Source organism: Caretta caretta, chromosome 9 (genome assembly GCF_965140235.1).
Source record: "Caretta caretta isolate rCarCar2 chromosome 9, rCarCar1.hap1, whole genome shotgun sequence".
Taxonomy (NCBI): domain Eukaryota; kingdom Metazoa; phylum Chordata; order Testudines; family Cheloniidae; genus Caretta; species Caretta caretta.
In genome coordinates, this window is record NC_134214.1 from 28,806,903 (window position 1) to 28,821,260 (window position 14,358).

Here is a 14,358-nt window from a genome sequence, read left to right on the forward strand (position 1 = left end):
CCCCAAGTATCCATATAGCCAGCCAATCCAGTTCCCAGCTAGTTCCCTGATTCTCTGTATCATTTGTTAAACTATACATAAAGCTGCTTTATTCAGCATTGTTCTTTCATATCTCCCCTGTTTGGCCTTGCTTAGTTTCAGGCAGTCTGACTCTGCAACATATTGTTGCAGATTCTCAGCATAACTGCTGTGTGCGCCTCCAGGCGGGGGGGCCAAGGACACTTGGGCCTAGTACGCAGAGCTGCTGCGAGTGCCTCCAGGCAGGAGGGGGGGGGCAAGGACACCGGGGCCTAGTGCGAGGGGGCTTCATCGACACTCGTGGTCTTCCATCCCCTCGAGTTACCTAGTGACCATGCCCCAGTGTTCCCAACACCTTCTCCAGCAAATCGCATTTATTTGTGTGTCTGTTTAATTCTGTTCTTTGCTATAGTTTCCACCAAAATGCCCACTGGCCTGTAATTGCCAGGATCTCCTCTGTAGCCCTTTTTAAAAATCAGCGTTACATTAGCTACCTTCCAGTCATCTGGTACAGGGGCTGATATCTGTGATAGGTTGCATACTACTGTCAGTAGTTCTGCAATTCATATTTGATTCCTTCAGAACTCTTGGGTGAATACCATCTGGTCCTTGTGAATTAATACTGTTTAGTTTATTGACTTGTTCTAAAACCTCTTCTATTAATACATCAGTTTGGGACAGTCCTTCAGATATGTTACCCACATCAGAGATATTCTTTTGGGGCATCTCCCCTATATCCTCTGTAGTGAATACTGATACACAGTATTCATTTAGCTTCTCTGCAATGGCCTTGTCTTCCTTGAGTGCTCTTTTAACACTTTTTTGTTGTGTAGTGGCCCCACTGCCTGTTTGGCAGGCTTCCTGCTTCTGATGTACTTAAAAAATTCCTTGGGACCAACACGGCTACAACACTGCAAACAATATAGTGAAAACTTACAATTTTTGAGTAGTCTTGTGTTAGCCAACTGCCAGGGGAGAAGAATTATTTCAAAATTGTCACACTTTATTTTTTACATGGATGCCATTCTCTCTTGTCATAATTCAGCAGTCAAAACCTCAAACCAGAAGTTTTTTTGTTAAGACCATTGTTAGGGTTGTGGGGTTTGTTCCCGGGGAGAGGGGAACGGGGGGGAAGAAGTTTCCCTTTCCTTCTGTAGAGATGGTAGACTAAAACTCTTGCCCTTCTCCATTCCTGCAACACAGACAATCCATACTATCAGGTTTCAGAGGAACAGCCGTGTTAGTCTGTATTCGCAAAAAGAAAAGGAGTACTTGTGGCACCTTAGAGACTAACCAATTTATTTGAGCGTGAGCTTTCGTGAGCTACAGCTCACTTCATCAGATGTTTACCGTGGAAACTGCAGCAGACTTTATATACACACAGAGAATATGAAACAATACCTCCTCCCACCCCACTGTCCTGCTGGTAATAGCTTATCTAAAGTGATCAACAGGTGGGCCATTTCCAGCACAAATCCAGGTTTTCTCACCCTCCACCCCCCACACAAATTCACTCTCCTGCTGGTGCTAGCCCATCCAAAGTGACAACTCTTTGCATAATCAAGTCGGGCTATTTCCTGCATAGATCAAGGTTTTCTCACATCCCCCCCACCCCCATACACACACAAACTCACTCTCCTGCTGGTAATAGCTCATCTATTACCAGCAGGAGAGTGAGTTTGTGTGTGTATGGGGGTGGGGGGGATGTGAGAAAACCTTGATCTATGCAGGAAATAGCCCGACTTGATTATGCAAAGAGTTGTCACTTTGGATGGGCTAGCACCAGCAGGAGAGTGAATTTGTGTGGGGGGTGGAGGGTGAGAAAACCTGGATTTGTGCTGGAAATGGCCCACCTGTTGATCACTTTAGATAAGCTATTACCAGCAGGACAGTGGGGTGGGAGGAGGTATTGTTTCATATTCTCTGTGTGTATATAAAGTCTGCTGCAGTTTCCACGGTAAACATCTGATGAAGTGAGCTGTAGCTCACGAAAGCTCATGCTCAAATAAATTGGTTAGTCTCTAAGGTGCCACAAGTACTCCTTTTCTTAATCCATACTATGTTTGTCAAATACTGCCCCATGGAAATGTTAATAGAGAAATTCTTGGCCCTGCCTTAACCAGGTCTCTATTTTCAGTGAGAGCAAATATTTGCAGGCATAAAATTATGTCTGCAGTTATTTGCACCTATAAAAAAATGACCGCCAGTGTCCAAATATCTGCCCCTAAATACAGCAAAAGGGTAGGGATGTGCTTAACTTTGCAGTTAATCTTTCACATTTCATTTTTAAAGAGAAGACTGTCCTTGATCTAAGAACTCAGATTTTTTTAAAAAATGGTTTATTTTTCTGCTTCTGATATTTTGAATACAGAGAGTTTTTCTCTTCCCTCTCTTTTCCAGAGGACCTGAATGATATACCATATTTAGCTCAAAGTTTAAAAATAAACAAATGTTTGCATTGTTCCAAACAAATATTTTCAATTTTTTTTTTTAAGAAATGTGAATAAAATAGTATTAAAATGGAAACGTCAGTGTAGTCTTCATGGTGTAGCACATACAATCATCTTATTTTTGCAGTGTCAGGTGTGGCTGGAAGAGTTATATCATGTGGAATAATGTACCATGTGTGAATTAGCATGGATGAGAATGCAATTCTCAGTTTCACTGAATGTACTTCATAAAGGCAATCTTGGAACTCTTTGATCTGCAAGTGATAAAGTAGCTTTTCAGGGGGAAAATGCTCTTAATCTGATCTAAAATGAAGAAAGTGCTTTTCCTAATGTTTCAACTCCCTTTTTATTTTATAGCCAAATGCCAAATGTCCTCTTTGTAGGAACGAACTTCGAGTAGAACATTTGGTAGAATGTCCTCTGGAGGAGTCGGATTCTAGCCTTGAGAAGAAGGGTGATCGGGAATGGATATCCAGTTCAAAAGTAATTTCCCACTGTCTTGTGTAGTGAAATCTAGCACGTTATATAGAAATAGTTTTCTCCGCTTTAAAATTGAATTTTCGGTGTATACATCAAGTTAATACAACACTACTAAAACCATAAAATCCTACCACAAGCCTTGGTTGCAACAAGGAAACAGACAAAAGTAGTGCAAATTGCAGCTAAGTAGTATTGTTGACCTAGAGCTCCCTTAGTGAGGGGCTGTTTGTGGAGTGTACTAATTAAAATACTGTTTCAGTAAAAGAGCAGAAATTCTAATGTTTTTTTCTTTTGAAGATATATTTTGTAACTAAATGTAAGGAAATCCTCTTTAATTTATCAGAAATGAATGAATACATTTCTTTAGAAAATTCTTAAAATTGCTGAGCTTCACACATTAAAATTCTTAAAATAAATGAGCTTCAGACATTATATTTCACAAATGTTTTATTAAGAAACATTATTTCACTAGTTTACCCAGCTGGTTATATCTTTTTATAAAGTTTACCTTTTTTTGTTTAGCCTCAACCTCATCAGTGTACAAGGTCTTACTGCCAAATCTGACATTTTCCTGTCTTCATTTGATTTCTTTTTTTGGTTTTAATTGCAGAATTTGACTGTTTCTCAACAAACTTAATTTAAATTTGCAAGAAGGTTACTGCCCTTTCAAAGTCAGTATATATTGAGCCCTTAAAAATATCTCTATCCTGACAGTTATAGAAGCTGAAGAACAAAAATATTTGGCCTTTGGGCTCAAAGGTGGAAGGAGGCCATTCTTTATTCTCTCAGCTCCAAAAGGAATCTGATCTTCCTTTTCCTCCTCTGATGTTCTGTAGCACTGGTCCCGGCCAGAACCCCTACCTCAGTCTCACTGCTTTGAGTTCCCCCTCCACGTCCTTCCTCTTTGCATGCTTTCTGGCCTGAAGAAGGTTGTTGACACTTTGTCAGTAGGAGAAAAGTGCATTGGATACACAGATTAGGTTGATATTAATTCCTCAGGAAACTTTCTCCAAACATTGCCAACTTCCCAATAGCTACCTTTATAGCCATAAAAACTGGCCAGTTCTTATTTTCTTTTCAGGAGTTGTTCTAAAAAACAAATTTTCTTTAGGATTACCCTGTTTTATTACAGGGTAAATTATCAGCCATCAGCACAGTACCTAAGCACAAAGCTTTTGAAGTATCCAAAAGATTGGGATCATAACCCTATTGCATAAATCTTAATTTTTTGGCATTTCAGATCAGTGCTCTAATGCATGCTTTGATAGACCTAAGGAAGCAGAGTCCAGCTGTAAAGTGTCTGATTGTTTCTCAGTTCACCACTTTCCTGTCTCTAATAGAAACTCCACTGAAGTAAGTTGAACTAATTATAATTTTGTACTTCTTAGTGGCTGAAATGTCTGTGAAATGTCCATTTCAAATAAATTGAACAAAATGTGCTTTTCTTTTAGAATATAAGAGAATCCTATTACTCTTTGTTTAGTGGTATAGATCCATGTATCTTAACTTCTGTTTTGACTAGAAGCATAACCTTTTAAACATTCACAGCAGAGGTCAGGATTTTAAATAGATGTTTCCTGTTGTCATAGTAACTTGATAAATGTTGTTTTTCTTTACTGCAGAGAATCAGGGTTTGTGTTTACTTGTTTGAATGGGTCCATGCCACAGAAGAAGAGAGTACAAGCAATTCAGAGTTTCCAAGACAGCCAAAAAGGGTCCCCGACCATAATGCTGCTATCCCTAAAAGCTGGTGGAGTTGGTTTAAATCTGACAGCTGCTTCACGAGTGTTTTTAATGGATCCTGTAAGTAATAGACTTAACACTGGTATGTTGGAAGTGATCTATACAAAACTAGTTGTAGTTCCCTCAGGATTTTAGGAAGCGGTAGGTATAAAGCCAATACTACAATTAAAAACCCAACCCTGGCCTGTGCCAGCTAACTTGGGCTCCCAGGGCTTCTGCTAAAGGGCTGTTTAATTGTGTATAGACAGTCTGACTTGGGTTGGAGCCTGAGCTCTAGGACTCTGAGGTGGGAGGGGCCCAGAGCGTGGGCTGCAGCCTGAGCCTGAACGTCTACACTGCATTTAAATAGCCCCTGAGCCTCTTAGCCAGAGTCATCTGCAGGTCTAATTGCAGTGTAGATATACCCTAAGAATGAATGACATTAGTGCTATCTGGGCAAGGGGCAGATAGAGGAAGGAAAGAATATCTTGTGTCTTTCTTTGGCAATGTAGCACTCTTTGTATTCTTAAAAAACAAAAAACCAAACCAAAAAAAAAAAACAAACCAAAACAAAAAAATTGGAAAAGACAGAACTATTTGTGCAATAGTAGTAGAGCTGGCTGCTAAAAGTTAAATTTAGTGGAACATCATGTGAGATACTTAAAAACTACCACTGTTTTCTGTTGGTTTTCATATATTTTTAATCCTCTCTTCTATCCATTGTTCTTTGTGTCCTGCTTCCTGTTTTTGAGAGGCATCAAAGAGGGGGATAGCACTGTGTTTGCATGCAAAAGTCCTGTACTTTTTGTACCAGGTTGCAGAGTGCAGCTGACTGGGGTTGTGCATGAGCCATTTTCATTCTACACATCTTTCTTTGAGTTTAGCACAGCTCTCCTCTAGTTTCTTTCTTCTCCTGTTATGAAGTGACTGCAGATAGAGAAACAGAAGGTTATTCTTTCTGTGTTGTCCACACAGATTCCACTCATGGATCACATGCACCCCATACGCCTGAGATCAGATTTTTTTTTTTGGCCAGCAGTTTCTTTTGGGGCTGTTTCTATACCATTTCGTATCCCTCACTGAGGGCATAAGCAGTGGAGCAGGCTCACCTGCCCCATGTTCCTTTTTCATGTCCATGGCTGCAAGAGGAATCCCTTGGCAGTGTTTGCTTCGCTTGTGCACTATGTGATTCACCTTGTATTTTTTAGGATTAGCTTAGACTGGAGCTCAAGTTTCTACTCACCTAAGTATTTTGAAAATGAGAGCACAGTCTCCTAAGTCACTTAGGCTGTTCTTCAAACTTTTAAAACTAGTAGATCTCATCCCCTCCTTCATCGTTTTTATTCATAGACTGGAAAAGACACATTTTCCTGCTTTTTTTTCAACTCCCATTTGATTTCTCAACTTTGAATAAATTAGTCCAAATGAAGAAAATGTTCTTTCTGTGCCTGCAGAAGAGGCTATTGCTGTTAAAAGCTGATTTAGCACTTCAACAAACTGGTTCCAGGTGCTTAGCTAGGGACTTACCACAAGTTTGGTGGTATGATGTTCTTCAAAATATCTTCAGCAAACATGTATTACTAGAATGGTTCACCTCCAGTCCTGAAATCTATTATGGCATTATTGATGAGATTAGATGCCATGCTATTGCAGCAGCAGCATCTTCAATAGTGAGATATCTACTCTAGTATTTTGGGTTGGTAATATTGGCAAGAAATTGAGGTGGAGTAAGTGCTTGATCCATCCTCTTCTTTACTACCTGCAATATAACTTTTGTTGCTGGAGTCTTTCTTCAGTCGACTGTATCAGCAATACAGCAGCAATCTTTCTGCAGTTTGTTCAAGGCAATGAAAATGGATTTTGTGACATTCAGCATATCTTCTACATTTCCGTTTAGTCTGATGTTGACTACTTTCGCTGTGATAGTTCCATTTATTTTGTCCTGATTTTCATTGTAAATTGTTATCAGAATAGACAAGTTTTTTTAATAAATAGCTCAAAGCAGTCAACCACTGAATTCAGTTGTACACCATGGGGGAGAATTAGTTTAGATCTTGCTCTTTTCAGTGAAGCTGAAGAAAAGTGATGAAGTATTTTGCAATTTCAGCAACATTTTCATTTATTCCTGGAGTCATACTTAAGTCTCTGGCTAAAAGATGCATCAAATGAGCACTGCACCTACATAAATTTCAGGTTCCCTCTTTGATTTCTTCTCATCTTTGCTACATTTGCAACATTGTCAGTGACAAAGCTATGTGCTTGACACTTGAATTTTTGTTATAGCTTTTACTGCCCGTTTTTTAAGTACTCTGCTGCATGGGCATTTCCTGACGTATCCATTTTTTCTGAAAGATTGACAAACCCATCTTCTGTTGTCACACAAGCACATATTACTAAATCATTGTGTACACTGCTGCATGCATCAAGGCTCAGATTAATGAATTTCTCATCACTGTTTTTTGCACACTGTTCAGTTTCCTTCTCATTCACTGTATCCAGCAACCTTCCAGCAATGTCTGTTCTGCTGGGTGAAGTGTAGTTGTTGTAATGACTGAACCATGTCAATGGAATATTTGTTCTGAACAAAACAAAAGGGAGAACTGGTTGCATAAATGAACTGAGTGAACTTTTCATCTATGGAGTCTTGCTGGAATTTGCTGGTCCTGATTACAAACTCCTCTATGGTTTTACTGAAAATATAAATGCCTTTTTTTACTTAAATTTTTTTTTAAATCCATTCTACAGCCTTATATAGAATAGTGTGATCATGTCACATACCCTAAGAACAACAGTTACTGATAAAAATAAACAGTGCTAATCACATGGCTACTTTTATCATAGGCCGTACTATCATGATAACATGTTTTAGTGAATTCATTTTTTAAATTTCTTAGTGTCTTAATGTACTGGAAGTGTAGTTTTGAAAAACTGATTGTTCACCATAAGGTTTAGATTGATGATCATGCATCATTGATAGGCTTGGAATCCTGCTGCAGAAGACCAGTGTTTTGACAGATGTCACAGACTTGGCCAGAAGCAAGATGTTGTTATCACTAAGGTGAGCTGTTTGAATAACTGTGATTTTGATATAGGAGTGATGTTCTTTTAAACAACTTTTTATTTAAAAGAATTGGGCAGAGGATATAGCTATAGTATAACATAAATATAACTATAGTTGGGATACCATTTTTGAAATGTTAGCTCGGGCTATGTTGTTTTCCTCACTTACAAAAATGTGAAATTTTGTTAAAGTTTTGCAAAAATAATAGGGTATGACCTCTCTCTCTGAAGAGAGATTAATTTTTGAAGCAGAGTTTGCTTGTTCCTGGCTGAGATCTTAAGGTGGGTAGGTGTGATGCTTTCTCAAGATGCCCAGGACTCCGAGTCACCTTCTTACCCCTCACTGTCTCCAGTCAGAGGAAGACTTGCAGATGCCTAACTGGGTACCAGCGGCTCCCTGACACCACCAGTCTGTTAGCCACCCTTACAGTCTCCTCAGGGCTGTGCCAGGCCTTTCTTTGCCTTGCAGGTTATCAGTAGATGCCCCCCAATCCTGGAGCCCTCTTGAAGCATACCCCCTTAGTATCCAGCACCTGTCACTGGACACTCTCAGAAATTACCAGATTTGCTATCCCGAAATGGACTGAATACACACTAAGTAACTTGTTTGATGCAATTGAGGATCAGTGCCTATATGACATCATAGCACTGAGGAATATATTCATAATGAAAACAGACAAGTTTATTATCAAAGATTAAGATTTAAGAGATACTGAGTAAGGATAATTAGAAACAAAACTGTTTTTTACATATCAAATAATAAATACAAACCAGGGTCTACACTTATAAATCAAAAGGAGGACTTGTGGCACCTTAGAGACTAACAAATTTATTTGAGCATAAGCTTTTGTGAGCTACAGCTCCAATGAAGTGAGCTGTAGCTCACGAAAGCTTATGCTCAAATAAATTGGTTAGTCTCTAAGGTGCCACAAGTGCTCCTTTTCTTTTTGCGGATACAGACTAACACGGCTGCTACTCTGAAACTTAGAAATCATTATCTTTCCTATATGATGTAGATTCCTCCCCCCTCCCCCCCCCAAAAAAAGGGTTCTGACTTGCAGAGCTAGCCGGTTTCAGGCAAACTGGGATCCAAGTGTTCATGAAGCATCCCCTTCTACCAGATGTTTTTCTTAGTGAATAGATGAGACTTTTCCTTGCATTCTATTTGTATTATTCAGAGTTCATTTTCCCTCCGTAGAGGCAGGACAACCTCTGTGGTTTAGTCTCCAGTGACTTACCATGCTTAATTTACCTGTGAACTGAGAGAGGTGAATATACATCCTGTTTCCTGTCTGGAAGAACCTTGTTTTTTCTCTTTGATTGGTGACAGTCTTTATATTTTCACTACATATACACGAACTCCTTAAATATCATCCATACATATATAATGCAATTATTGTGAGGATTAGTATGACATAAGCTTATATTAGAGACCTTACAGGATATAATTTATGGATAAATACCGTCAAAGCAGTGTGTTTAGCTGTACTGACTTTGTCAGGCTTCTTAAGTGTTGCTGTTACAGGACAGTGAATCCTTTGTCAGGTGGTACCAATGGGCTTCTGTGTGTCAGCTTTCCCCTGTTGTAGACTCATTAGGATTAGCTACTGGCTACTCCACAGATCTTGGTTTAAAGTCCCTCTGTCTGGACAGGGTATCAGCTTATTAATTTGAACTTCATACATTCATTCAGCTAGTAAACTGTTCCAATAATCAAACTAAAATACAGTCATCCGTTAGTTCCCATGTTCATTCCCCCCTTGGGGAGAGGTGAGGTGTGTTTCCTTCTCTCATCCCCCTCAGGTTTAATTACATCTCTCATGACCACTCTAAACCCACAGATTAAAGGGCATCTTTCCCTCTTCTTAACATCTTCACTTGCCACAGTGGTTATAACCTGTCTGGGCTTTTCCCATCCTTTACTAGGTGGCATGGATTTGTCAGCATTTTTACCACCCAGAGTCTGCCTCATTCCAGGGGAGTTCTGAGGCACATCACCTTATGGCCATACCTAGTTTCCCTTCTCCCACCGTCATTCTGGTCCACAGCACCTTCTAGCTGCGCCAGTGTCTCACCACCCCCAGTAATCTTCTGTACTTCTAGTGGGGTTCTGGTCCACAGCATTTCCTAGCTGTATCACTATCTTGCTGCTCCCAGCAGATTCTGAGCCACAGCAACTTTTAGATGTGCCACAGACACACTCAGCACTGACTCAATTTCCCCAGTGAAGGTAGATGTTGAGCTCTCCCCTCAACCACTGAGTCTGGTCATGACGGGCTTGTACCTGAACCCTCAGAATGTGACCCTGGTACACTACTACAGAAAAAATCAAGAAAAATAATTTCCCAGTCAGAATCCCAGAACAAACATTAGCATCCCTAGTGATTCAGCTGCAGGCAGAATGATAGCATCCATCATTCCCTCATATATTTGTATACTAGCCCCTGATGAGGCATACGCTTATGTCCTTGCTCCTGGGTCCCATGGGCGTGACTTGACCCTCATCTCCCGTTCGAGCTGCCTGCGTTTTGTCCAGGTCAGCAAACTTCTGTTGCTCCAGCTCTCTCCTCACTCTGATGTCTGGCTTCACGCTCCATCAGTGTCTTCCTCAGCCTTCACAGCTCTGGACCTTTAGTCACTGCAGATACTTCTGCTGGATCATCTGACCCCATCTGCTTTGTCATTGCATGCCCTGTAGGAGAAAAAGGGACCCGCTCTGGCTGCTGGTTTGGAGCAGGTGACCCACTGTGCCTCATGGCACGTGAGTACGTCCTGGCCACCAACTCCAGTTTCTCCTGATCAGCAGCAGGTAGACTTCACTGTGCATACAGGCCCAGAAGCTGCTCTTCATGAACTGCTTGTAATTTGTGCTTGCTAAATGGCTTTTACCTGAGACAGATGAACAGACCTGCTCTTGCTTTCAGTTTAAAGAGCAAAAGTATAAGCCTTTGCAACAGTGTTGTAAAAATCTTCGTGTATTACTGCACTGCCACCATTCTGTCTCAGATCCTAGACAGCGCCCCTTCCTGGCTACCCACTAGAACTGCTGAGAGAGGAATCTGAGCCTCTGTGCTCTGGATTCCCAGGGTTTTTCAAGCTCCAGAAGCCTGAATGGAATCTAGCCAGTACCCCAGTCTGTAGGTCCCTAGGCATGCTATTGTTGTCTAGCCAGCCAGGCTGTTGGTCTTCTTTGGGAGGGACCCAAGTGCTTTTCCTTATGTCACTACAGGTCTCCTAGCTGCTGATCTGTTCTTCACCAGCCAGTTGTCTCCCCTTCCTCCTCCTACACCAACTGGGGGAATCACATTTAGGAAATTGGAGTTGTTCCTCTTCTGATATCAGCAGCAAGTAGGAAGAATTTGTTGTTCCAATAATCAAAATGGAGGCAAAAGAGAGATTACTCCTTTCCCCCCCAAGACCCAAGATTTGTCTGTATACTTTGCCACTCACTCTTTTGGCAAAGTAAGTGAATGATAGAGCCACGCTTCTTTCAGAGTGTTACCATATCGATAAAATTTCCAGAAACATGGGCCTATATTTCTAAATCCATACATAGGCACTTAAATAAGTGGCCTGATTTCAAATGTGCTAAGTACAGAGTAATTCCAGTTAATCACTTAAGTGCCTAATTTAGGCACCCATTTTTGAAAATGTCTGCCTTTTACTTTGTGTGTTGTTTTTTCTTTTTAATGTATGTTAGTTCATTGTGAAGAACTCAGTGGAAGAAAATATGCTGAAAATCCAGAACAAGAAGAGGGAACTTGCAGCAGGAGCCTTTGCATCCAAAAAGCTTACTGCTAGTGAAGTAAAACAAACCAAGATCAATGAAATTAAGACTCTGATTGATTTATAATTTTGTAAGAGGATAGGTCAATCATTCTTTCTGAATGAAGGATATAGTACTACTGTTGATGTGGCATTAGTTTTTATGTGCACACACTCCATGTGTGTTTATAATTATGCTGTTAGTATGTAGACTGTGAAATCAGCTGACAGGGATAAAAATTGGTTTGCCTATTTAAATGTTAATTAAAAAATTCTTTAAATATTTTTATACTCATTAAACTTATAAAAAGTCATATTTCAAACTTACAGCATTTCTGCATACAAGTAGTTTATGTGAGAAGTGGACCAAAAAAAATTCAAAACAGAATGATATAACTGTGCATTCTTATTTGTAAGTTTCTGACCTATTTCTAGAATGAAAATGCAAATTGTATTTTTCTGGCACTGAAAATATGACCATCTGCCCCCCAAAAATGGAAACATTAAAAAATGTAAATAAAATGCAGACTAGAACATAAAACTTTCTTTTAACCAATCAGGTGTTGTTCATTGTGTTTCAGGACAAATAGTTAATAGTAATTGCAAAACTAAAAATGTGGTAACTCTTTTTGAAGACTGATATTTAATTATGGATTTGTTTTCTGTCAGTCTGTATAGGTAGGTCTAAAATATTTTATAAGTAAAACATAGAGGAAGACACTTTTGTGTATAATGTACAGTTGCAACAGGGAATGAATGCTCCTCAAGAATCCAGGATTTTATCAGTGAACTATTTTAACTGTAAATGTAAAATACTTACATTTAATGTTTTCCTTCTGTTAAACAATTCCATTTAAGTGTATAAAAATTGTAATTCTATATGAATTTTTTTTTTGATATGTGGGAAAGAACACGTAAATTCTGGTTTTAGCATTAGTACTATTACATGTAACCAATCTATGTGTTTGGATTTTGGAATATGTCACTATATGTAGTTTTGCTGTATGCAATATACAAGTATGTTTTTTTGTAACCCCACTTGGACATTGGAAAATAACTAATTTCCTTTTTTAAGTGGTTAGAAGTGTTATAATTTTTTCCCCCATCATTTTATATATATATATATATATATATATATATATATATATATATTAAAAAGTTGGAAGATGCCATGGAACACTGATCTATCTAGAACTTGATTTACAGGGGAAGGAGCAATTTGATAAAAAAACTCAAATGTTAGTTGAGAATCTATAGTTCTGTTCTTTCAAACTTAGTAAATACCCAACTTCAGCTCTTCAGTGCTATCACCTCCCCAACTACCTCCTCCCAGTTGCCTCTATCCCCAGACATGTGCTTCCTTACTCCTCCATGCTGCCCTCCAGTGTGACACCTGGCTCATCTAGCGTGGGCTCAGAATCAGAAGCAGGGAATTGTGTCTGGGGAAATTCAAGAAGGGTTTCTAGTAACAGGGAAGTGGGTCAGAATTTGCTTTTGACATGTTCCTCTTTCCATGTACCATCAGCTAGTCAATATTCTAGGTCTTAGTGCAAAATTGTAACTGACCAGCAACTGCACATCCAGTGATATTAGTTTTGTGTGTAATAGTTTAAATTCTTAAAATTAAATATAAAAGGTAAAAGTCCCTATTCTGTTCAGATATAAAATAACAGATCCAAATCCATTATATTTATATTTTTCCTTCTGATTTAATGGTCCGAACAGGAAGGGCTAATTCCGTGACTGGATAATTCCATGATGGTGGCAATATTTATTTAGTCTCTTACCATAGTGCCCAAAGGCACTCAATCAAAATCAGGGGCCCGTTGTGCTAGGTGCTGCATAAATAGGTAGGAAAACATGATTCCTGCCCCAGCAGGTTACAAATGTAATTTAAAACAAGATGCAACAAGTGTGTGTAAGAAACAGTAGTATGGAATGGGGAGGGAGGATGAAGCTAACTGGTAATTCACATTTACCTAGTTATTTGCATGAATTTACCTTCTGCCTAGCTATTATCAGTTGATAACTTGATGCAGGTCTTATAGTACAAATGTGTCTTGGGGAGAAGAGGATAGGACCTTCATAAACTAGGGTGGGGTGGACATTTTATGCACAAAGGATGGAGGGGAAGAACTATATGAAGGCATGACATAAGATACACGTGCAAATAAGTTGGAAGGGCCTGGGTGAATTCTGTAAAATGGGGAGCCAGTTGAGGGACTCAGAGGAGTGATACGGTGAAGGCAGGCAAAAAAAGCATGATCTCTAACAGCTTTGTTTTCCATTGACTTGTGTGGCTTAATACAGGTTGTTAGGGAGGTGGTTGAGGAGATGATGGCCTGGGTGAGAGTTTTAAGCTGTGTGGTGAGAAAGAAAAGGTCAGATTTTAGAGATGTTATAGAGGAAGAACTGACAAGATTTGGATGCTGCCTTGATGTGTGGGGCAAGACAGAGGGAGGAGTCATAGAAGCCAGGAGCCATAGAAGCCACCGCTGCCAGTAACAAAGCCTAAGAAAATAGTTTCAGGAGTGATGACTCTTAATGTGTGACTTAGTATTTGCCATTCAAATAGCTTGTATGATCCCACTCAGCCACAAGCAGGTATCCCATATGCCCACTGTATAAATTCAGTGCATTAAACCTCATGCTGGAACAAATGTAGAGCAGGTGTATACGAGCAGGTCACTCTTATGCAGTTATGCCCCTTGGCAAGTTGTTTTCCTTGATATCTGTGTGGATCCAATTACTGTGGTTAGAAGTGGGAAATGTTTTTGCTTATGGATTAGAGGTGGGTTTAGCATTGAATCTTCCTTGCCTAACTTTCCTCCTCCCCCTCCCAAGAAAAATCTTATCAGGTTAC

General features: G+C 39.6%; 1 protein-coding gene across 2 annotated transcripts in view; it reads left to right on the top strand.

The window, feature by feature from the left end:
- The window catches only part of HLTF (helicase like transcription factor), a 49,343-nt gene extending 36,606 nt beyond the window's left edge, over positions 1-12,737 (top strand). For both annotated transcript variants that reach the window (XM_048862823.2, XM_048862824.2), the window contains exons 21-25: positions 2,826-2,951; positions 4,189-4,301; positions 4,571-4,751; positions 7,648-7,728; positions 11,431-12,737. In XM_048862823.2, the coding sequence (XP_048718780.2) occupies positions 2,826-2,951; positions 4,189-4,301; positions 4,571-4,751; positions 7,648-7,728; positions 11,431-11,583 (654 nt within the window). In that variant the 3' untranslated portion in view covers positions 11,584-12,737. The remainder of the gene's footprint in view (positions 1-2,825; positions 2,952-4,188; positions 4,302-4,570; positions 4,752-7,647; positions 7,729-11,430) is intronic.
- The last annotated feature ends 1,621 nt before the right edge of the window (positions 12,738-14,358 follow it).